This window comes from Schistocerca nitens, chromosome 2, assembly GCF_023898315.1.
Source record: "Schistocerca nitens isolate TAMUIC-IGC-003100 chromosome 2, iqSchNite1.1, whole genome shotgun sequence".
Taxonomy (NCBI): Eukaryota; Metazoa; Arthropoda; class Insecta; order Orthoptera; family Acrididae; genus Schistocerca; species Schistocerca nitens.
Genome location: NC_064615.1, coordinates 196,238,625 through 196,264,340, shown reverse-complemented (window position 1 = coordinate 196,264,340; position 25,716 = coordinate 196,238,625). Strand labels below are relative to the sequence as shown.

The 25,716-nt window shown below is 43.5% G+C and overlaps 1 protein-coding gene across 1 annotated transcript in view; it reads right to left on the bottom strand.

Moving 5' to 3' along the window:
• LOC126234319 (polypeptide N-acetylgalactosaminyltransferase 1-like) overlaps window positions 1–25,716 on the bottom strand; it is a 402,153-nt gene that overhangs the window by 137,682 nt on the left and 238,755 nt on the right. Inside the window, exon 5 of the mRNA XM_049943004.1 lies at window positions 17,713–17,897. Within this exon, the coding sequence (XP_049798961.1) occupies window positions 17,713–17,897 (185 nt within the window). The remainder of the gene's footprint in view (window positions 1–17,712; window positions 17,898–25,716) is intronic.

Genomic DNA, 25,716 nt, shown 5'->3' with positions numbered 1-25,716 from the left:
TGAAAATATGGGATTGTCGTGGAATTCTTTAGTTTCAGTGTCTACAGATGGTGGAGGCGTACACAAAGCTAATAAAATTATGTGGCACGTGTACATTCTCCTTTATTTGTTTCATTTGTAGCAGTAATAATTCGTGAGTGATATCCCTGCAGGTGGCCGCGAATTTACATCGACTGGCGGCAGCTGTTGTGTGCCCCACGTGACTCTTCCCACTCTACGCTCTGGTCTGGTAGTGGGGGTAGCGTGCTCGCACTGCTCCGTGCTCGCGCCTTGCTGCTCACAGCTTGCTCCGCGAGCACGTATGTTGTGAAGCCCTGCAGTAAGGAGAAGAGGGCTGTACACAGCAGCCACGCGGTGCTACACGACGCAATGTAACCACAGCACGAGATTACAGCCATCTTGTCCAGTTGGCCGTAACGGAAAGAATAGCTTCGTCCACAGTATTGGTGCGACTTTGGAACACGGCAACGGGTGTGGACATGTCTGCATCGACGGTTCGACGCTTCCTTCTGAGGGCTGGACTGGTAGCAGGCGTTGGTCTCCACTGACCAGAACCCACCAGCGCCACAGACTGCAACGGATACGAGAACCTCACTGACGTGCTGAGTGACAAAATGTAGTGTTTTCGGTCTAGTCTCGCTTCAACTTATCCTGCAATGATGGCCGCGCACACGGTCGTTGACGTAGTGCTGAATGCAATCGGGCAGACTGTATTCTGCGGTGGCATAGCGGACAAATGCCAAGTGTGATGTTCTGGGGCGCCGTTACCTGTACACACTATGTCGCCCCCCTACGTCTTGAGGAATTTTTGAACAACTAACGCTACGTTCAAACAAACTTCGGGCTTGAAACCGGTCATCGTGTAATTCATTGCAAAAGATTTCGATTGGGCACCTGCCAGTCATGTTCAGGTGAGCCATCGCAGACTGACCAAGACTCGCCCGTTATAGCGCGCTGCGAGTATTCCACGCATGCGTCAAAATGCAAGTCGACCGACAGACAACACTTCCCCGCGGCACCGCCCTCGCTGGTGGAACCGCGGAACTCAGCTCTCCTCTGTGTTACCACTGGACGCGGTCGTTTGCGCACTCTATCGTCTTCGATTGGAACAGTTCGTGAAGATGATGGGATTCCACGCACTGTCTATTTATTTATTTACGCGTCAAGTTCCGAAGGACCAAACTGAGGAGCAAATCTCCAGAGTCATGGAACGTGTCAGTACATGAAATTACAACACAAAAGTAACAACAGATAGCAGATAAAAATGAATGTTTATGAACCAGAAAAAAGTCAATCCATAAATTTAAGTAAAACACAATCAACAATGCAATAAGAATCAGCTTAATTTTTCAAGGAACTCCTCGACAGAACAGAAGGAGTGACCCATGAGGAAACTTTTCAGTTTCGATTTGAAAGCGCGTCGATTACTGCTAAGATTTTTGAATTCGAGTGGTAGCTTATTGAAAATGGATGCAGCAGTATTCTGCACATCTTTCTGCACAAGAGTTAAGGAAGTCCGATCCAAATGCACGTTTGATTTCTGCCGAGTATTAACCGACTGAAAGCTGCTTATTCTTGGGAATAAGCTAATGTTGCTAACAAGAAATGACCGTAAGGAACAGGGGTCGACGAGAGGTTCGTGAACTTACACCACTTATTGCCCGAACCGCCCGTTTCTGAGCCAAAAATATCCTTTTAGAATGGGAAGAGTTACCCCAAAATATAATACCATACGACATAAGCGAATGAAAATAAGCAAAGTAGACTAATTTTCGTGTCGAACGATCACTCAATTCTGATACCGTTCGAATAGTAAAAATGGCCGTATTAAGTCTTTGAGCAAGATCCTGAACGTGGGCTTTCCACGACAGCTTACTATCTATCTGAACACCAAGAAGTTTGAACTGTTCAGTTTCACTTATCATACGCCCGTTCTGTGAAATTAAAACGTCAGGTTTTATTGAATTGTGTGTTAGAAACTGTAAAAACTGGGTCTTCCTGTGATTTAGCTGTAGTTTATTTTCTACAAGCCATGAACTTAGGTCATGTGCTGCACTATTTGAAGCCGAGCCAATGTTGCACACAGCATCATTTACTACCAAGCTAGTGTCATCAGCAAACAGAAATATTTTAGTTTTACCTGTAATACTTCAGGGCATATCATTTATATAAATAAGGAACAGGAGTGGCCCCAACACTGATCCCTGGGGTACCCTCCACTTGACAGTACCCCACTCAGACCCCACATCATAGTCGTTATCAACATTGTGAATAATGACCTTTTTCTGCCTGTTGCTAAAGTAAGAGGTGAACCAAATGTGAGCTACTCCCCGTATTCCGTAATGGTCCAACTTCTGGAGCAATATTTTGTGATCAACACAACCAAATGCCGTAGTTAAACAAAAAAATATGCCAAGCGTTTAGCACACCCAGTACCTCACAGAGAAGAGAATATAGCATCTTTAGTTGTTACAAGACTTCTAAAGCCGAACTATACATTTGATAGCAAATAGTGATATAAAATGATCAATTAATCTTACATACACAGCCTTTTCAATAACTTTTGCGAACACTGATGGCATAGAAATAGCACTAAAATTATCTACATTATCCCCTTCTCCTTTTTTTTATACAGCGGCCTTACTACTGAGTACTTTAATAGCTCAGGAAACTGACCATTCCTAAAGAAAAAATTACAAATATGGCTAAATAGAGGGCTAACATGTGCAGCACAGTAATTTAATATTCTGCTAGATACTCCATCATAACCATGAGAGCCCTTAGTCTTCAGTGATTCAATTAATGACTCAGTCTCCCTCTTGTCTGTATAACAGAGGTGTGTTTCAGACATCGGTCTCGGAAAGGCATTTGCCAAGAAAGTTACATGATTCCCTGTAGAAACTAAATTTTTATTTAATTCAGCAGCAATGCTCAGAAAATGATTGTTAAATACTGTACATATATTTGATTTATCAGTAACAGAAATATTTTTACCACGCACTGACTTTATATCGTCGACCTTGTGCTGCTGACCAGACACTTCCTTCACAACTGACCATATGGTTTTAATTTTATCCTGTGAATTAGCTATTCAGAGAGCCGCTATTATGGTTCATAGCACAGACCACACGCACGGAGAAGAAACACTGCTCTGAGCATCAACGTTGTACTTGCCTTTTTGCAACCAAGCAAATGTGCTACTGTCGAACACTGATTTCCACTGGATGTTCAATGGAATGTGACAGAACTGTGATTCTGATCACAGCGATATCTTTTTCGGAGTCCATCATTAAAGAATCCAGGGAAGTACGTCTGGTGGAAAATCTGATGAGCCTTGATAGCGGCTATCAGTTTGTAACGCCGGAAATGCATATCCTCCTATTTCCATCTATTGTACCATAATTTTTTCCTTATTTTGTTACCTGAAGATATAACATTTGTGTCTTTATATATTGTAATTGTTTTAATATTTGTATATATATATATATATATATATATATATATATATATATATATTTATGCATTTATGTCGATGTATAATTGGTTTGTTTTGTAAATATTATTTGTATTTTACGCTGGGTCTTGCCTAGGGAAAACTATGCTATCGAACGAATACATCGATAGGTCGTGTGGAGAACGAAAGTGTTTAGGATCTTTGGTATAGTGTTAACTCTGCCGCGTGGAGCGCGGGCAGCGAGAGGGTCTGGCTGGGGTAGTGCAGTGGAGCAAGTGCGTTGTGTGACGCTCCCGCGAGTTGCCGCGCTTTCGGGGTTTGGCAGCGTGTAATTGCGCTCGACTTGCTATGATAGTTTCGGACATGGTGTCGCAGACGGGAAGCGTTAGCTGGCACACATCAAGAGCCCGTTTCGGCTGGAGACAGTGTCGAGAAGAAGGCGCGCCAACATCCAGCTTCTGCAACAGCGACGGCCGACAATGAGTGACTGTCGCCACCTCCTCGATCGACGGCTTCAAACCTTCAATCAACCAACAAGGAAGACTGGAAGCACGTAAAGTTTCAGAACTGTATGGCAGACCTCAGCTTTTAAAATTGTTGCATCACAAAATTACAGCAACTTAGCATGAACCTTTGTTGCTCATTGTCCCAATTGCATTGCCAAGCAGGGTCCCTTCCTTTTCCGAAATGAACCCGAGTGTCGTTGAAATTCAAACGCCAGCATTAAAATAATATAATTCAATTTCACTGCCTTAATTTCAAAGTTCAGTTAAATTATTCATAGCTGGCTACAATATTTAGATTACACGAGCACAAATTAAGAGTGCGAGTTTTGTTAGCATATTTTAGCTTACCTGTGACTGCAGCTCAGCTTGGTACGTACTAAATTTTACTATTGTTAATTGTTCAGAATCATTTAATTCAAGTTCGAAGTTAAATCTCTTATTTCGAAATTGCGTAGATTCAAGTAGCTTTTGAAATGATTGTTGAGGTAGCCCAAGACTAACTGTATTTTACTGAATTTCAATATGCTTCAGAAACAAAGTTCACTATTAATTTCAGTCACTAAATTAACTTTCAATTTTCTGGTTTTATTAATTCTTTTGCTAAATTAAGTCAGAGTGTAGCGAAATTTATTACTTCTGACAAACTTTCAGTTTTCACACTACACGTGTCAACCTTCAGTTGCCACGCTTCTAGTGCTAATTATATGTGTAATAACCTTTCTTTTTCAGTTACTATAGTAATTGTCCTTAGGACTGGCGACCGTAATTTCCCCCAAATCTCAAATATCTAATTACCGCTGGTTAATTGTTGACGTAACGGCCGCACATTTACTTTCTTTATTAACTTTACCCCTTTTCAAAATTAATTTCCACCAGTTTCATTTGCATTTTTCCTTTCATTTAGATGTAACCCTTTCCTCCCTCTTTACTGACAAATTAACTTCGGTGACGATTGCTTTTCCCAAATTTCCATTAGGTACACGCGGTTTAAATTTTCACTGTCATTAAGGTCGATAAGTGAGGGGGAGGTTACACGTGGCGACCTGGTGACAGGACAATCTTCAGATTTGAGGTTGTTCTGGACACGAATTTTGTTTGGTGCAAATGTCGTAACAAAGTATTGGTTACGAACAGATAGTTACGTCAGCGAGATTAAGTAGTGGGAGGAATCCTAATTAGATTTGAGATTTGTTATTTATATTGAAAATTATTAAAATGAGTGAAGGCAACAATTACCAAAATTTGGTAGACTTGGATACGGAACAATCGGTCGAACAGTGGGAAACGCGCACCGCGGTACCCATTGTTCAGGGGCAGGCGGCGAGCATGAAAGACGCGACCGCCGAAACGCAACAAAGAGCAGAAATGGAATTCCAAACTTTAGAAAATGTTTCGGAATCGGAAGTGAAAATCAAATCTGAATCCCTTGATGACGAATACGGGGGGACAATTAGAGAGGAAGCCGCTACGGAAGTAAAACCGGTAGTTTCCGGGAATTTAACTGATTTATTGAATGTTTTGATTAACGAAATCAAGGCTCAGTCTAGCAAGATAGAAACTCAATCGGCAGAAATTAAAGCTCAGGCTGCCAAGCAAGAAGCTCAGTCTGCCAAGCAAGAAGCTCAGTCTGAAAAAATTGACAGGAAGCTAGACAATCAGAACAAAGCTATTAATGTTGTTAACAACAATGTTGGAGTTGTTAACGCAAAAGTTGATAAAATCAAAAAAGATATTGTTGTGATTAATACCGAAATCGGTAATCTTAAACAGGAAATGATAGACGTTCAGGCGGAAATTGCGAGCATAAATACGCGTTTTAATTCCGAAATTAGCAGAATCGAAAAAAGTGTAGGAGAAGCAGTTGCTCCGATGATCGAGAATAAGGTGACGGAACAAATTCAATTAGTGAAAAAAGAGGATCAAAAGAAGGTGGAAACTTTAAAGGCTTTAGTATCCGAAGTAGATACCAAAGTGACGAAGCAGGCCAATACCTGCGAAGAAACAAAAAGGGAACTAGAAACGCTTGCGACAACCACTTGCCAAGTAATTACGAGAGTGTCGGAATTAGAAAAGAAACTTGACGAAAAACAGAGCTACGTGCCAATCTGTGCACATAGTTCGGAATTGTTGACGAAAGAGGAGCGGTTCGACCCCTTGAAAAAAGGCGGTATACACCCGACGGATTTCATTAAAAATTGTGAAAGAGTTTTACCCAGATCATGGACTAATGAGAGAAAAATTAATGCGGTTATTGATGTGTTGGCTGGTGATGCCAAGCGTTGGGGCTTAAACCTCAACATTACGAACCTGACTTTTGACGAGTTTAAAAATTTGTTTCTGGCTGAATACTGGTCAGAGCAAAAACAGCAAAGTGTCTGGCGCGAATTTGTCGTATCGAGGCCTTTCGATGCGAATTCGCGCGGCTCGATGAAGCAGTTTTGTGAGGGCTGGATCCGCAAGTTGGAATATTTGCGTGATCGCCGCACGGAATCCGAAATAGTCTGGGAACTCTACAAGAAGCTTCCAGATGATACAAAACGCTACGTAGGAAGCAATTACAGGACAATCAATCATTTCCTGGAAAGAGTTGAGGACGAGGACAATTGGCGCAATAATCGCGGCAGTGGTAGAGGCCGTGGTAACAACAACGGGTACCACAGCAACTACAACAACGATAACCATGGGAATAATGCATACCGCAACCATGGCAGCAATAACAATAATGGTTCGGACCGTAATAACAATCGGTACAATGCAAATAATAACAGGAATGACGGAAACCAGTATCATACCAGCGTGATACGAGCTTCGCAGAATAGTAATAACGCCAGAGGGTGTGATCAGCCGCCTCAGCAGCATCCGGGGAGCGTATCTGCTGGGACGAGACAGGGAAACCATTAGCCGCGCCGGTGAGGGGCCGACCGGGCGTGGAGAAATTTTGGCGGCCCAATAACAGTAGAAAACCGAGGTGTCGTCGTTATGAAAATTCCGTATGGAATAATCAACGGCGGGAGAATGTGCCAGTGTTAGGAGAAAGGAGTGCGCCCAAAAGTAGTAGATCAGCTGTATACACGGCAGTAGAAAATACATTCACTGTCAGTGAGAACAATTTAAGTAGTGTTCCGGAAATCGATTATAAAGTGGCAGCTGTAACACCCACAGCGGAACTGGAGATTGAGTTTAAGAATGATTCGCAAGTGTTGAGAGAAGATCAGATGTCGGATAAAACGTCCGTCATCGAGCGAGGGGATGCAGAGAGGGATGAGGTCTGGTTAAGGCAGTTCGGTCGCTTATACGACGAACTAAGAGAGGGGTCTGTATGGGAGAAGTGTTTATGGGGAGCGCGTGCAGGATTTGCCGCGTCTCGTCCCGCAGGAAGATAGTGTTTGTGAAGTGATAGAAAGTTCTGGCCCTAACCGGCAGACTTTACCAGAAATAGTTGATGTTAATGGGGCGCACGAACAAGATTCGTCGTGTTTCGTCCCGCAAGAGTTGGATGTTGAAGTAGTAACGGAAAGTTCTGGCCCTAACCGGCAGACTTTACCGAAAGTTATAGTGGTAGAAGTAGCCGACCCATCCGACGCAAACCTCCAGTTTAAACATTGCGAAAGTATTGAGGAGAAAGATTACGAGAATTTTAGTGATAGCCGGACACGATTGGTAGAAAAGCACGTAGATTACAGAGTGTATGAGGTTAGAGCTGACGTTATACGGTCGGACGGTAGCAGTGTGGGTTGCGCAGATCCAGAGGAAGTAATTGCAGATACTACTGGGCACATTCCTCCAGGTAGATTGGCAGATGAGATCAATCTGACCAAAGAGGAATCAACGGAGGTGACAATTTATGAATTGATAGCAAAGCAACACTCACTAGTTGACGAGTTACAGGAAAAGGTTTCGGTATTGGAGGCGAAGCTACAGACTAAGCCTCAGGACAAACGTGTTGAAATTAAAACTGTATGTGAACGGAGGCTGAAAAAGCCGCCAGATAAGCAGGATTTAGGATCAAAGCCGGATGGTTTTTTCTGGAATGACCTGGATATAGACGAGGATTTACTGTGGGAAAATAAAGAAACAGTCGAGGACAAGTGTAGACAGATAGTAGTGTCTGTTAATATGCACGACCTACAACTAAACGTGTTGATTGACACCGGTGCAGAATTGAGTGCTGTATCTGGAAAAATATTAGAGTTACTGAAAGACAGACCTGGCATCGTAGTTATGCCAGTAACAGGAGTGAAAATTATCGGTGCTCCTGGGAAGGCCAGTAAACCGGTCACAAAACAGAATTTTGTCAACTTCGAGATATGTGGGGCACGATTTGAGCAAGAGTTTGTCGTCGTGCCAGACTTAACTACGGCAGTAATTATCGGGTTAGATTGGCTATTAAAGTACCGTGCAGTGATTAATTGCGAAAGCAAAACTTTGACATTTACGTCACAAGATAAAGCAATAGTAGTTAGTTTTGACGAGGCAGGAGACTGTGTGCATAGGCAATACCAGCCTATACACATTGTTAACTGGCCGGATGACATTGACGTAGGAATGAATTTGAACTGCCGTAACGTGAGGAATCTCGGCATTGACAAAAGTGTAGAAAGTGAATTGGAAGAGATAATCAAATTCCCTCCACGGATTGTCATTAGTATTGGTGTGAAAAAAGATCGTTTGCGAGAAGTAATGAAGCTAAAAGCCGATGCTCGCATACGTCGTCATGACTCTAAAGCGCGTTTTGCTAAGTTTGCAATCGGAGACTTAGTACTTGTAAAAGCTCATGAGAAATCGAGCGAGATAGACAATGAAATCTCTAAATTTAAGTTTGTTTATAATGGACCATATAAAGTCATTGGTGTACCTCACACAAATGCTTATTGCTTAGAGTATCCAAGCTCTGGAAAACTATTAGGTATACGGAACATTGTAGACCTGAAATTGTACCAACCAAGGATTGATTAATACCACAGAAAGGGTAATTTGTACAGTGTGTAAATATAGAGTGTAAGATTTAAGGTTTGCTAGATTGCCATGCTTTTGCCTGACCACGAGGACATTAAAGAAGTTGCAATTAATAAGTAATTAATTTTGACTAAATGATTTAAGAGGAATTGATTAATAATCAATTGAAAAATCCAAGCTGCTAGTTTAAGTTTTCAGCTGAGTGACAGTAGATTAAGCAATGTAAATATGATTTTGTAACTAGCTGTAAGATTTCATAAATATGTGATTTACTAGTAACTGCCGATGTATTTAGACGCTGTTTTAAGTTTCAGGCTAGTACATGCGTGTGATGATGGACAGTGTTGAGTTATCCACTGTGATAGAATTAATGGACTCCTTGAGATTACTCGGGAGTGAGTTGTTCCGAAAGAACTCAGTGAAACGGACGTTCTGGAAATGCCGTTACAAGGGCGAGTGAGATCAAGCGTGCCGCACAGGCGGGCGCAACAATACTGGCGGGGCGGATCCGCTGTCGGCTCTTGTGCCGCTCTCGACATTCTTTGTACTTGCGGGTACGAAAGGCGGAATAGTTTTTCTTCCCGGACAGCTGATGTGAAAGATTTCTGCTCTCAATATTTATGTTTTTGTCGATCTGCTGAATATTATTTTCTTGTTTAGCTTTAATTGGACTCTCATGACGAGAATATTAATTATGAAAAGATTCTATAAAAATGTGTATAATATGTAATTAATAATTAATTTGCGTATTTTGATCTACCTGTTTTTATGGCCATGTACTCTGATTAATTTTGTAAATAATATTCCATTTCTTGATAGTGTTACGAATTTTGACGATTTTAGAATAGCTAAACCATTTTCTATGTTGTCAACCTGTTTTATTTTGTGCAAGATGACAGAGTGGAATAAGATTAGGAGTGTCTCCACTCAATTATTATGGTATAAAAATTGATTATGCTTAATTAGACGAATGCTAAATTTTGTTGATGTTTTGAGCATATGCTTTTCCGCTGTTTCTTTTTTGGGACATGTTCTGAGTCTGTTTAGGTTACACGAACATCCTCAGACAATGTGGGGCACGTGTAACGCCGGAAATGCATATCCTCCTATTTCCATCTATTGTACCATAATTTTTTCCTTATTTTGTTACCTGAAGATATAACATTTGTGTCTTTATATATTGTAATTGTTTTAATATATATATATATATATATATATATATATATATATATATATATATATATATATATATATATATATATATATATATGCATTTATGTCGATGTATAATTGGTTTGTTTTGTAAATATTATTTGTATTTTACGCTGGGTCTTGCCTAGGGAAAACTATGCTATCGAACGAATACATCGATAGGTCGTATGGAGCACGAAAGTGTTAACGAAAGTGTAAACGAAAGTGTAAACTCTGCCGCGTGGAGCGCGGGCAGCGAGAGGGTCTGGCTGGGGTAGTGCAGTGGAGCAGGTGCGTTGTGTGACGCTCCCGCGAGTTGCCGCGCTTTCGGGGTTTGGCAGCGTGTAATTGCGCTCGACTTGCTATGATAGTTTCGGACATGGTGTCGCAGACGGGAAGCGTTAGCTGGCACACATCAAGAGCCCGTTTCGGCTGGAGACAGTGTCGAGAAGAAGGCGCGCCAACATCCAGCTTCTGCAACAGCGACGGCCGACAATGAGTGACTGTCGCCACCTCCTCGATCGACGGCTTCAAACCTTCAATCAACCAACAAGGAAGACTGGAAGCACGTAAAGTTTCAGAACTGTATGGCAGACCTCAGCTTTTAAAATTGTTGCATCACAAAATTACAGCAACTTAGCATGAACCTTTGTTGCTCATTGTCCCAATTGCATTGCCAAGCAGGGCCCCTTCCTTTTCCGAAATGAACCCGAGTGTCGTTGAAATTCAAACGCCAGCATTAAAATAATATAATTCAATTTCACTGCCTTAATTTCAAAGTTCAGTTAAATTATTCATAGCTGGCTACAATTTTTAGATTACACGAGCACAAATTAAGAGTGCGAGTTTTGTTAGCATATTTTAGCTTACCTGTGACTGCAGCTCAGCTTGGTACGTACTAAATTTTACTATTGTTAATTGTTCAGAATCATTTAATTCAGGTTCGAAGTTAAATCTCTTATTTCGAAATTGCGTAGATTCAAGTAGCTTTTGAAATGATTGTTGAGGTAGCCCAAGACTAACTGTATTTTACTGAATTTCAATATGATTCAGAAACGAAGTTCGCTATTAATTTCAGTCACTAAATTAACTTTCAATTTTCTGGTTTTATTAATTCTTTTGCTAAATTAAGTCAGAGTGTAGCGAAATTTATTACTTCTGACAAACTTTCAGTTTTCACACTACACGTGTCAACCTTCAGTTGCCACGCTTCTAGTGCTAATTATATGTGTAATAACCTTTCTTTTTCAGTTACTATAGTAATTGTCCTTAGGACTGGCGACCGTAATTTCCCCCAAATCTCAAATATCTAATTACCGCTGGTTAATTGTTGACGTAACGGCCGCACATTTACTTTCTTTATTAACTTTACTCCTTTTCAAAATTAATTTCCACCAGTTTCATTTGCATTTTTCCCTTCATTTAGATGTAACCCTTTCCTCCCTCTTTACCGACAAATTAACTTCGGTGACGATTGCTTTTCCCAAATTTCCATTAGGTACACGCGGTTTAAATTTTCACTGTCATTAAGGTCGATAAGTGAGGGGGAGGTTACAAGTTGGGCAGTACTTGGAACTCCATCTCCACGACAGGTTCTACTCTAAGATGCCAGAGTGCGTCTTTAACGGCCGCGGCGAGCGGTAACATAGAAGAGAGCTGAGTTTGGCGGTTCCACCATCGAGGGCGCTGCCTCCGAGAAGTGAGGTCCGTCTGTCAACTTGAGTTTTGACGCATGAGAGGAACACTGGCAGGATGGAACGGAGCGAGTCTTCGTCAGTCTTCGATGGCTCACTTGAAGATGACTGGCAGGAGCCCAGTTGAAATATCGTGCGCTGAAGTAAACAACGACCGGCTGCAAGCCTGAAATTTGTTTGAGCACACAATTCGCCGTGAAGATTTTAAAATTCGCGGCTATTGCTACATCAGGCAAGTTGTACAGCTGGAGACGCTGATCCTCATGCAGGCTTTATACTCCCACTTTTTACACTATGAATACCTACCTTCTGTTAGTAAAGATAAGATTCCACTTTTGAACAGAGTGGAATTCATAGGATTTCCTGCAATCTCTGTGGCAAATTATATGTAGGTCCATCAGGTAGAGCTATAACTACTAGACTGACTGAGCGTGAAAGGAGCTGGAGACTGAAAAAGAAAGATTCCACCGTGGCTTAACATGCTCTGAATGAATGTCATTCATACGATGTGAGATGGGTCTTCTCAATAGAGGAACTAAAGGCAGAAAATTAACGATACTCGAACTTCTAGCAATTAATAAACATCAATCAAAAAGTCCTGACTTGATCCATAATGACCAAACACAATTTCACTACTCATCCTTACTAAAGTAGCAGCAGCCAGTTGTTATTTCTCTCATCATTAGAAAAAAAGATTGTTGTAACTGTTCCACACACACACACTCCATAGACTACTTCTCCCCCTTCACCCTCATCTTTTTCGAGCTGTTCATCGTACTCAGCAATTTGTCAGTATGACATTGTAGCCTGTGCCATTACTCACTTGTACAACATATTTGGCTTATACATTCATACAGTTTTAACATTTGAATATCCTGTAATAGAGAGATACACTACGAGATCAAAAGTATCCGGCAACCTGGCTGAAAATGACTTACAAGTTCGTGGCACCCTCGATCGGTAATGCTGGAATTCAGTATTGCGTTGGCCCACCCTTAATCTTGATGTCAGCTTCCACTCTCGCAGGCGTACGTTCAGTCAGGTGCTGGAAAGCTTCTTGGGGAGTGCTGCATTGAGGAGACGTATCGATGTCGGTCGGTGAGGCCTGGTACGAAGTAGGCGTTCCAAAACATGCCAAACGTGTTCTGTAGGATTCAGGTCGGGACTCTGTGCAGGCCAGTCCAACACAGGGATGTTATTGCCGTGTAAGTACTCCGCCACAGGCCGAGCATTATGAACAGGTGCTCGATCGTGTTTAAAGATGCAATCGCCATCCCAAAATTGCTCTTCAACAGTGGGAAGCAAGAAAGTGTTTCAATGTAGGCATGCGCTGTGATAGTGCCACCCAAAAAAACGAGGGGTACAAGCCCCCTCCATGAAAAACATGAGGACACCGTAATATCACAGCCTCCGAATATTACTGTTGGCACTACACACAATGGCAGATGACTTTCACCGGGCATTCGTCATACTCACACCCTGACATCGGATCGCCACATTGTGTACCATGATTCATCACTCCACACAACGTTTTCCCACTGTTCAATCGTCCAATATTTACGCTACTTATACGAAGCAAGGCGTCGTTTGGCATTTAGTGGCGTGATGTGTCGCTTATGAGCAACCCGTCAGGTTATCTGAACGCGCTAACGCGCTGCTCCCTGGACTCGGGTAGGCGCGCCGGTTCCGGATCGGCGGATTAACGACGAGGGCCGGTGTGCCAGCCAGCCTGGATGTGGTTTTTGGGCGGTTTTCCACATCCCCCTAGGTGAATACCGGGATGGTCCCCACGTACCGCCTCAGTTACACGGCTCCCAGACATCTGAACACTTTCGCAATATTCCATGGATTACACTAGTCGCAGACAGTTGGGGTACACTAATACCTTCCTGGGGGGTACGGGGTGGTGGCAGGAAGGGCATCCGGCCACCCCTTAACTAACATTGCCACATCCGTTTAACCATGCCGACCCTGCGTATCCGCGGGAAAAACGGCACCAGCAAAAGAAAAGAAAGAAAAGAATGTGTCGCTTATAAGCAGCTGCTCGATCTTGAAATCCAAGTTTTCTCACTTCCTACCTGTCATAGTACTTGCAGTGGATCGTGATGCAGTTTGGAATTCCTGTGTGGTCTGGACAGATGTGTGCCTGTTACACATTACAACCCTCTTCACTGTCGGCGGTCTGTGTCAGTCAACAGACATGGTCCCGCCTGTGCGCTTTTGTGCTGTGTGTGTCCCTTCACGTTTCCACTTCACTATCACATCGGAAACAGTGGACCAAGGGATGGTTAGGAGTGTGGAAATCTCGCGTACAGACGTACGACACAAGTGACACCCAGTCACCTGACCACGCTCGATGTCCGTTAGTTCCGCGGAGCCCCCATTCTGCTCTCTCATGATGTCTAATGACTACTGATGTCGCTGATACGCCGTACCTGGCAGTAGGTGGCAGCACAATGCACCTAATTTGAAAAACTTATGTTTTGGGGGATGTTCGGATACTTTTGAGCACATAGTGTACTTCAGCAGGACAAAGCCCGATATCATGTGGTGAGGCACGTGCAAGCCTTCTTTGAAGAACGACAGATACCACCACTTCCCTGGCCTGCCCGTTCATCTGAGATGTCGCCCATCGAACATGTCTGGGGTATGGTCGGTTGGCACTATGTTCGCTCAGGTCCTCCTGCAGCTGAAGATGATGCATTGTGGACTCGCGTACAAACTGCGCTGCAGGGTATTCCCCAGAAGTGTATTAGGCGCTCTTTGATTCCATGCCATGACGTTCAACAGCTCCGACTACTACACGTGGTTGGGCTACTTCGTACTGAATTTCCAGTCACAGTGCATGTAGACGTCTGTAAATATTATCATTTGTGTAGTGTCACGTCCCTAATTGGTAGAATAAATGTCATTGTGATCACATTTCTCGGTCTTCCCCAAACAGTAGTGCGTCGTTATTATACCTCTGCTGTGGTCACTCCGTGTATCCCACTTCCGGACAAGTAGAAGTATTTCATTTTATTTTATTTCACTCCTTTTTTAAAATGAGGGTTACATTGCGAACCGGAGAAGAATAGAAAGTGTGCTATTGACGCATAAAATAAGACATGAGGTTGCGTTGCAAGACATATAATGGTAACAATTAAGAGGGAAAAAAATTGGCTACGATCCTGGATGAAAAAGGAACAACACAATAACGGATGCATTAGAAGGAGGAGAGACTTGGAAGAGGACCACAGGTGGGAGAACATATTTGTTAGTTGACAAAATCTAGGTAAATGCATTATACACTGAAGAGCCAAAGAGACTGGCAAACCTGCCTAATGTCGTGTAAGGCCGCTGCGAGCACGCAGAAATGCTGCAACACGTTGTGACATGAACTCGATTGATGTCTGAAGTAGTGCTGGAGGGAACTGATACCACGAATCCTGTAGGGCTATCCATAAATGCGTAAGAGTACGAGGGGATGGACATCTCTACTGAACAGCACGTTGCAAGGCTCCAAGATATGCTCAATAATGTTCATTTCTGGGAAGTTTGCTGGCCAGAGGAAGTTTTTGAACTCAGAAAAGTGTTCCTCGAGGCACTTTGTAGCAATTCTGGACATGTGGGGTACCGCATTATCCTGCTGGAAATGCCCGAGTCCGAAGGAATGCATAATGGAAATGAACGGACGCAGATGATCAGACAGAATGCTTACGTACGTGACACCTGTCAGAGTCGTATCCAGACATATCAGGGGCCCCACATCACTCCAGCTGCACATGCCCCACATCATTACAGTACATCCACCAGCTTGAACAGTCCCCTGCTGACATGCAGGGTGCATGGATTCATGAGGTTGTCTCCGTACCCATACACGTCCATGCGCTCGATACAATTTTAAACGAGACTCGTCCGACCAGGAAACATGTTTCCAGTCATCAACAGTCCGATGTCGGTGTTGACGGGCCCAGGGGAGGCGTAAAGTTTTGTGTCGTGCAGTCCTTAAGGGTACACGAGTGGAGCTTCTGCTCCGAAAGCCCATATCGATGATGTTTCGTCGAACAGTTCGCACGCTGACACTTGTTGATGGCCCAGCAGTGAAATCTGCAGCAATTTGCGGAAGGGTTGCACTTCTGTCACGCTGAACACTTCTCTCAGGTCGTGGTTGGTCCCGTTCTTGCAGGATCTTTTTCCGGCCGCGGTGATGTCGGAAGTTTGATGTTTTACCGAGTTCCTGAGATCCACGGTACGCTCGTACGGGAAAATCCCCACTTCATCGCTACCTCAGAGATGCTGTGTCTCATCGCTCGTGCGCCGACTATAACATCACGTCCACACTCACGTAAATCTTGATAATCTGCCACTGTAGCAGCAGTAACCGATGCAACAACTGTGACAGACACTTGTTGTCTCGCCGACCGCAGCGCCGTGTTCTGCCCCTTTAGAAATCTCTGTATTTGAGTACACATGCCTATACCAGTTTCTCTGGCGCTTCAGTGTGAGTATCCGGCGGAAAATTGTGGCGCCAGTACAACCTCCACGGAAAATTAGGTACACTACTGGCCATTAAAATCACTACAAGAAGAAATGCAGATGATAGACGGGTATTAATTGGACAAATATATTATACTAGAAGTGACATGTGATCACATTTTCGCGCAGTTTGGGTGCATAGACCCTGAGAAATCAGTACCCAGAACAACCACCTCTGGCCGTAATAACGGCCTTGGTACGCCTAGGCATTGAGTCAAACAGAGCTTGGATGGAGCCTACAGGTACAGCTGCCCATGCAGCTTCAACATGATACCACAGTTCCTCAAGAGTAGTGACTGGCGTATTGTGACGAGCCAGTTGATGGGCCACCATTGACCAGACGTTTTCACTTGGTGAGAGATTTGGAGAATGTGCTGGCCAGGGAGCAGTCGAACATTTTCTGTATCCAGAAAGGCCCGTACAGGACCTGCAACATGCGGTCGTGCATTATCCTGCTGAAATGTACGGTTTCGTAGGGATCGAATGAAGGGTAGAGCCACGGGTCGTAACACTTGTTCAAAGTGCCGTCAATGCGAACTAGAGGTGACGGAGACGTGTAGTCAATGGCACCCCATACCATCACGCCGGGTGATACGCCAGTATGGCGATGACGAATAGACGCTTCCAATGTGCGTTCACCGCGATGCCGCCAAACACGGATGCGACCATCATGATGCTGTAAACAGAACCAGGATTCTTCCGAAAAAATGACGTTTTTCCATTCGTGCACCCAGGTTCATCGTCAAGTAGACCATCGCAGCCGCTCCTGTCTGTGATGCAGCGTCTCCGAGCTGACAGTCCATGCTGTTGCAAACGTCGTCTAACTGTTCGTGCAGATGTTTGTTGTCTTGCAAACGTCCCCATCTGTTGGCTCAGGGATCGAGACGTGGCTGCACGATCCGTTACAGCCATGCGGATAAGTTGCCTGTCATGTCGACTGCTAGTGATACGAGGTCGTTGGGATCCAGCACGGCGTTCCGTATTACCCTTCTGAACCCACCGATTCCACATTCTGCTAACAGTCATTGGATCTCGACCAACGCGAACAACAATGTCGCGATACAATAAACCGCAATCGCGATAGGCTACAGTCCGACCTTTATCAAAGTCGGGAACGTGGTGGTATGCATTTCTCCTCCTTACACGAGGCATGACAACAACGCTTCACCAGGCAACGCCGGTCAACTGTTGTTTGTGTATGAGAAATCGGTTGGAAACTTTCCTCATGTCAGCACGTTGTAGGTGTCGCCACCTGAAAAGCTAATCATTTGCATACCACAGCATCTTCTTCCTGTCAAATTTCGCGTCTATAGCACGTGATCTTCCTGGTGTAGCAATTTTAATGGCCAGTTGTGTAGTTTGGAGGGAGGAAGATTGGGAACGCTGGACTCACCCCTGTCGCTGGCGTCGTCAACAAGCAGGATCTCGCGGAGTAGGCTCCTGGGGGATCGCAGCAGCGCGCTGTGGACCGTCCGCAGCAGAGTGGACCACGCCTCGTTGTGGAAGACGATCACCACAGAGGCCGCCGGCAGCTCCGACAGCGACACGTTGGAGCCGGAGCCGTACAGCCGCTGGCACCTGCGGCACGCCGCACCGGCGCCACGTCTACACACGCCTTCCACAACTTCGTCAGCGCCTACACAGCGCGACTGACCGTCTCTGGATACTACGAGGGCCAGTTAAATGAAAACCTTAAATTTGTAATAACAAAACGAAATTTCGCGCCGCTAAGTCGGGTGATGTTGAGGATATTAGATTAGGAAATGAGACAGTTAAAGTAGTAAAGGAGTTTTGGTATTTGGGGAGCAAAATAACTGATGATGGTCGAAGTAGAGAGGATATAAAATGTAGACTGGCAATGGCAAGGAAAGCGTTTCTGAAGAAGAGAAATTTGTTAACATGGAGTATAGATTTAAGTGTCAGGAAGTCTTTTCTGAAAGTATTTGTATGGAGTGTAGCCATGTATGGAAGTGAAACATGGACGATAAATAGTTTGGACAAGAAGAGAATAGAAGCTTTCGAAATGTGGTGCTACAGAAGAATGCTGAAGATTAGATGGGTAGATCACATAACTAATGAGGAGGTACTGAATAGGATTGGGGAGAAGAGGAGTTTGTGGCACAACTTGACCAGAAGAAGGGATCGGTTGGTAGGACATGTTCTGAGGCATCAAGGGATCACCAATTTAGTATTGGAGGGCAGCGTGGAGGGTAAAAATCGTAGGGGGAGACCACGAGATGCATACACTAAGCAGATTCAGAAGGATGTAGGTTGCAGTAGGTACTGGGAGATGAAGAAGCTTGCACAGGATAGAGTAGCGTGGAGAGCTGCATCAAGCCAGTCTCAGGACTGAAGACCACAACAACAACAACAACAACATCCTGTAAGCTGGTAAGCGTGCTACAAACAGCGTGCAGAATGGCCTGTAGGTGGCAGCATAGCTCAGATGCACACATACCGTCGCAGGATCTGTACAACCAGGGAAGAACAGCGTTCTGTTATTGCGTAGTGAAGGTTTGAAACCTATTGAAATTCATCGACGAATGAAGGTTCAGTACGGTGATGAATGTTTGTTACAGCAGCAAGTCTACGAATGGAGTAGGAAGTTCGCAAATGGTGTGACTTCAGAGGAAGATGCTCCTCGTCCAGTTCAGGCACAACGAGTCGTCACTCCACAGAACATTGCAGCAGTTGAAGCCATAGTGAAGGAAAACCGCCGTGTGACATTGCAGCATGTTTACTGATTAGTCATGGGTCAGCACACCACATTGTGCATGATGTGCTCCAGTTTCACAAAGTGTCTGCAAGATGGGTGCCACCGCAGCTGACTCTTCAAATGAGAAAATGACGTGTTGATGCTTCTGAAGAACGTCTTCGGCTCTTTCAACGAGGAGGTAATGGCTTCCTTGCGAGAATCGTTACTGGTGACGAAACCTGGGTTCACTTCCACCAACCGGAAACGAAGAGAGCGAAGAAGGAATGGCGCCATTCCTCATCACCAAAACCAAAGAAGTTTCGAACAGAACCATCAGCAGGGAAATTATGCTGACACTCTTTTGGGACGAAAAAGGCGTGATTTTGGAGCATTACACGCCTAAAGGGATCCATCATAGATCTCATAAAAAATCATCTGCGGCCTGCAATCAAATCAGAGCGACGTGGATTGCTGTCAGCAGGCGTCCACGTGCATTTTGAGTGTCTTCCTCATCCACCATACTCACCAGACCTTGCCCCAATTGATTTCCATATGTTTGGACCACTCAAAGACGCAATGGGAGGAAAGAAGTTCAGTTCTGATGAAGAGGTAAGCCACGCGGTGCATGAGTGGTAGGACTACCAAAACAAGTTTTTTCTAAAGGAATTTATGCACTTCGTAAGCGCTGGAGGGCTTGCATTGAGCGTGGGGGGACATTATGTTCAAAAGTGATACAGCTTTGTACCATTTCTGCACAATAAATAATATTAAAAAAAATTTAAGGTTTTCATTTGACTCACCCTCGTACAATGAGTACCTGTTATGTAACCTTACTATGACCTGCTAGGTCATCCAATTTACACTCTAAGAGCAGAGAACAAGCGCTACAAAGAAATTATCCAAATGGGACAGAAATTTGTAGATGTAATGTACGGCAGAGCCGATGTCTTGATATTTAATGATCTTTAAACTCTTATTTGCATTAAAAAACACGTATTTTGAGAGACTATTGATCGAAAACTTTTTTTTGATGTAATCATTCATAGTAACAACCTAACCTAACCAATTTCTAACAAAGGAAAATAGTCTGTTATGAACTCATTTTCCAACCGGATGCGTCCTCTGGTGATTCTTTAGTAACACCATCACTAAATCCAACGCTAAAACCGCTAAATATGTTTAAAATAACAAATTATAGGTATACATAAAGCACAGCTCACCGATCGACGGGGCCACACCGAAATCCAAAACCTCTCGGTACAATTGTCGTAAAATCGGGGGCAGGACCGTTCGGTAACAGGTCTCAGAAGCTTACTGAATAGGATATTTCGATAAAGAACCGAAAATGACGTCACTACTAGTACACCGATCGGTATGAACGATACAGAATAGGGCCCCATATGGCCCGACAGCCACGAGTAATGGCCTGGGGTGCCATTTCTTTTCGTAGGACACCTTTGGTTGACATCCGCGGCACTCTTACACCACAGCAGTACATCGACGATGTTCTACGCCCCGTTTTAGTACCCTTATTCGCAAGCCATAATGGGCTTTCATTCAGCAATATAATGCCCGCCAACAAACGGCGAGAGTTTCTATTGCTTGTCTTCGTGCTTGCCAGACCCTACCTTGGCCAGCAAGGTCACCGGATCTCTCGCCAATCGAGAATGTTTGGAGGATTACGGGCACGGCCCCTCCACCGACTTCGGGTTTTTGGCGATCTACCCCTCCGATTGGACAGAATGTGGCGTGATATCCCCCAGGACGACATCGAACAACATTCAGTTAGTGCCAAGCCGATTAACTGCTTTCATAAGAGTCAGGCGTGGACCATCGCGTTCTTGACTTGCTCCGTTTGTGAAGCTGCGGAAATCCCAGACTGTGGCGTGTCTTTAGATTTGAAGAAAGCCTACGACACCTGCTGAGGGACAGGTACCTTACATACTCTCAAAACGTGGCGCTTCCGTGACCGCCTGTCCCGTTTCCTTTAGAATTTTTTAAGGGTGGAGGGGGGGGGGGGGTAGGACGTCAAACAGGCCGACTTGGAGCAGGAGAGGCACCACAGGACATTTTAATTTCCACTCTCTATACTTTTACAAGTAAATTCATAAAACTTTGTCAGCATAACCAGGAAGGATTCAGGATTCACACTCGTAGCAGCGGAAGTTCAAAAACGTAACAAAATAATTTTTTTACATGTGAAATTTCATAATTTTTTCACTTACTATTGGCTGCATTTGTTGCTATAGGTACACTTTTCTTCATAAGTAAGAGAGACTGTTCGATGAATTTTGCACAGCATACAAACCATACTTACAGGTGTCTGAAACTCTAGAATCTATTTAATATATGAAAAAATGAATGAGCTGTTACGTTTTAAACTTTGTTTTCTAGTTAATTATCTCAATTTTTACCACAGTTTTTAATAGATTTGGAAAATTCTAGAGTTTCATACACCTGTAAGTATGGTTTGTATGCTGTGCAAAATTCATCAAAGAGTCTCTCTTACTTGTGAAGAAAAATGTACCTATAGCAACAAATGTAGCCAATAGTAAGCGAAAAAAAGATGAAATTTCACATGTAAAAAAATTTATTTCGTTATGTTTTTCAACTTCCACTGCTATGAGTGTGAATCCCGAATCGTTCCTGGTCATGCTGACAAAGTTTCATGAATTTATTTGCAAAAGTATAGACAGTGGAAATTAAAATGTCCTATGGTGCCTCTCCTGGTACAAGTCGGCCCGTTTGACGTCCTACCCCCATTAAAAGAATGACTTTTCAAAACATGTTTGGGTTCTCCCTTCTTGGACACCTTTACCCAGGAAAACGGTGTGCCTCAGGGTTCCGGGAGCATTGATCTCCGTGCTATCGCCATTAACCCCTATAATGGCCTGTCTCCCACCGGATATCTCTGGCTCCCTTTTTGTTGACAGATTTTGCCATCTGTTGCAGTTTTTCACGGACCTGTCTCAGTTACGTCTCAATTGTCTTTACTCATGGAACATCAACAGTGGCTTTCGTTTTTCCACTGACAAAACCGGCACAATTGGTTTCTCCCACCATCTTCAAATCGCCTGTTGCTCTTCCATTCACTGAAACTACATCTACATCCATACTCCGCAAGCCACCTGACGGTGTGTGGCGGAGGGTACATTGAGTACCTGTATCGGTTCTCCCTTCTATTCCAGTCTCATATTGTTCGTGGAATGAAGGATTGTCGGTATGCCTCGGTGTGGGCTCTAATATCTCTGATTTTATCCTCGTGGTCTCTTCGCGAGATATACGTAGGAGGGAGCAATATACTGCTTGACTCTTCGGTGAAGGTATGTTCTCGAAACTTTAACAAAACCCCATACCGAGCTACTGAGCGTCTCTCCTGCAGAGCCTTCCACTGGAGTTTATCTATCATCTCCGTAACGCTTTCGCGATTACTAAATGATCCTGTAACGAAGCGCGCTGCTCTCCGTTGGATCTTCGCTATCTCTTCTATTAACCCTATCTGGTACGGATTCCACACTGGTGAGCAGTATTCAAGCAGTGGGCGAAAAAGCGTACTGTAACCTAATTCCTTTGTTTTCGGATTGCATTTCCTTAGGATTCTTCCAATGAATTTCAGTCTGGCATCTGCTTTACCGACGATCAACTTGATATGATCATTCCATTTTAAATCACTACTAATGCGTACTCCCAGGTAATTTAGGGAAGTAACTGCTTCCAGTTGCTGACCTGCTTCTTTCTATGTATTCGCAGCACATTACACTTGTCTACATTGAGATTCAATTGCCATTCCCTGCACCATGCGTCAATTCGCTACAGATCCTCCTGCATTTCAGTACAATTTTCCATTGTTACAACCTCTCGATATACCACAGCATCATCAGTAAAAAGCCTCAGTGAACTTCCGATGTCATCCACAAGGTCATTTATGTATATTGTGAATAGCAACGGTCCTACGACACTCCCCTGCGGCACACCTGAAATCACTTCGGAAGACTTCTCTCCATTGAGAATGACATTCTGCACTCTGTTATCTAGGAACTCTTCAATCCAATCACACAATTGGTCTGATAGTCCATATGCTCTTACTTTGTTCATTAAACGACTGTGGGGAATTGTATCGCACGCCTTGCGGAAGTCAAGAAACACGGCATCTACCTGAGAACCCGTGTCTATGGCCCTCTGAGTCTCGTGGACGAATAGCGCGAGCTGGGTTTCACACGATCGTCTTTTTCGAAACCCATGCTGATTCCTACAGAGTAGATTTCTAGTCTCCAGAAAAGTCATTATACTACTATTTTATTTATACTACGAAATTCCTGGGGCTCCTGCTCGATAGGAAACTCTCTTCGTCCTCCCACATGTCTTACCTGGCAGCCCAAGGTATGCGGTACCTCAGTGGTCTGTGTGTCGTCAATGGTTCTTCTGGGGTGCAGATAGAGTCACCCTCCTTCGTTTATAATGGTCCGTTGTCCGTTGGAAAACAGACTAAGGGAGCTTTCTTTATGCATTTGCCCATCCATCCCTCGTATGCCGTCTCAATACTATCCACCATTGTGGCAACCATTTGGTCACTGGCGCCTTTTACACTAGCCCGGTTGAGAGTTTGTATGCAGAAGGTGCTGAACTACTGCTATCCTACCGCCGTAACTTTCTCCTCAGCAGGTATGCATGCCGTTTGTCTGCCAATAAATCATCAGATTTTTCTAAAACTATAACCATTTTTGGCTGTATTTATACATTACACCTACCGATTTCCGACCAATTTAGGAAACTCCTCCGTGGTACGTCATTTTTTTTTCTCCTCTTAGAATGTGTGAGGAGCATACCTGACACGACGAAATGCAAGCTTCAGGTGTTCTCCAGCATTCTCAGTGTGGTTCATCTTAACATCCCCCCTCCCTCTCCCCCTCAGTCCCTTCTGCCCCCTTGTCATCTCAGTGTATTCAGACGACTGACCCAGGATGTGTAACGTTTCCTGGTAAAACATGCTTTATAACTATGTGAGGCGTAGCGCCATATACCGGTCCTGCCTTGGAGGCGGTTAAGTGGGAGATGTGTCTTAGAGCTGGATAGTGACAGATGGTGACGCGAGACTGGACGCGCATGTAGTTTATGTATCAGCCGATAGAGGACAGTATTGGATAGGGGACTGTGATTTGGTTTCGATTGTGCCCACTAGAGTGCACTAAAGTAATAGAATGTTTTTCATAAACTGTTCTAGTATTTTCATAAAGTGTTGTTATGTCTTTTTGTGTATGTAAAATGTTATAAATGTGTTTTAGCAGTATGAATGATGCGAGAGTGTGGTTTTAGGTTAATATGAAGATAATTGTTTAACGAGTTATGTAGTGGGATTTAGTGTGGGAACATTTCGAAGAAGTATGGATGTGGACAAAGGGGATTTTCGTAGAATAGATTTGTAAAGTAAGTTTGTGGTAAAGGGAAATTTAATTCAGGTTTAAATAACAATAGTAAATAACTTTATGATTAACAAAACTTCAGCATATTTGATAATTACGTCGGTGAAAAGTGCAGTCGTTAGGTTTACTATTTTGCGATTGGTTATTGATGAAAAGCGTGGATTGACGTGGGAGAATGTTGTTTTGCTATTGGCTGTTGTGTAAACTGACCAATGGTAAAGCAATATTCTTCGCGCGCTTTTCTCTACTGGTAGAGAAGACTTATTGTAGTGATGGGCTAAACTGCGATTTTCCGATATCAGTGATTTCTGTGAATGCTACTTTTCAGTATCTGTTATTCTTAACTGCGATTTGTCGCAGTTAAGAGTCGCAGTTAAGGAACATAGGTCGTGTATCCCTCCGCCACTGCTATTTCTGCGATTTCTGCTACTTCCGCGATTTCTGCTACTTCTGCGATTTCTGCTACTTCTGTGACTTCTGCGATTTCTGCTACTTCTGCGATTTCTGTGACTTCTGCTACTTCTGCGATTTCTGTGACTTCTGCTACTTCTGCGATTTCTGTGACTCCTGCAATTTCTGCAACTTACTACTGTATGAAAAAGTTACATCTGTCAACACGGAAAATTGCATCGCAACAAACCTGTCATTGGCAAGTATGTTTTACGTTTTTTCTTCCGTTGGCTTTAATTTTGTATTAAAGAAACAACTGTGAAAATATTAATAGTGTAATTAATATGTAAGTAGTCGTACAGTACCGTAATAGTTCGTCTTTAGAAAATGAATTCTAACATATTGTTATGTTCACAGGTACCTGAACTACATTTCAGTCACTCAGTAAAGTGATAACTCAAAATATCATTGTCAACAGATCTGAAGAAATTGCCACTGCGTCTTTAGACCGTTTTCGTCAGACGAGAGGTTAGTTTCTAAGCGTTTCGATGGACTTAATTACTTCAGTGAGATCGTTCTTGCAAATGTGATATTCATTATAGCAAATATTAGCAATCTACTCTGTCAATTATATTTCTAGTAATTAATGACAGCAAAAATTGTTTAATAATCCTTGTGTTTTTGCAGACACAGTTCTGACTCTGATTACTGGTTGCTGTACGTATCTATCCACATCAAGGCTGTTGGGAGAGACTCGTGAAGATTCAAGACAGCTCTTAGAGGATTTGCAGTTTAAAAGTGAAACAATTGTGAAATAAGTGTGTGAATGATTAAGCTGTGTTTTATTGAAGTTGTTGTGCGATTTTAAAGGAATAATAAATGTCAAATACAG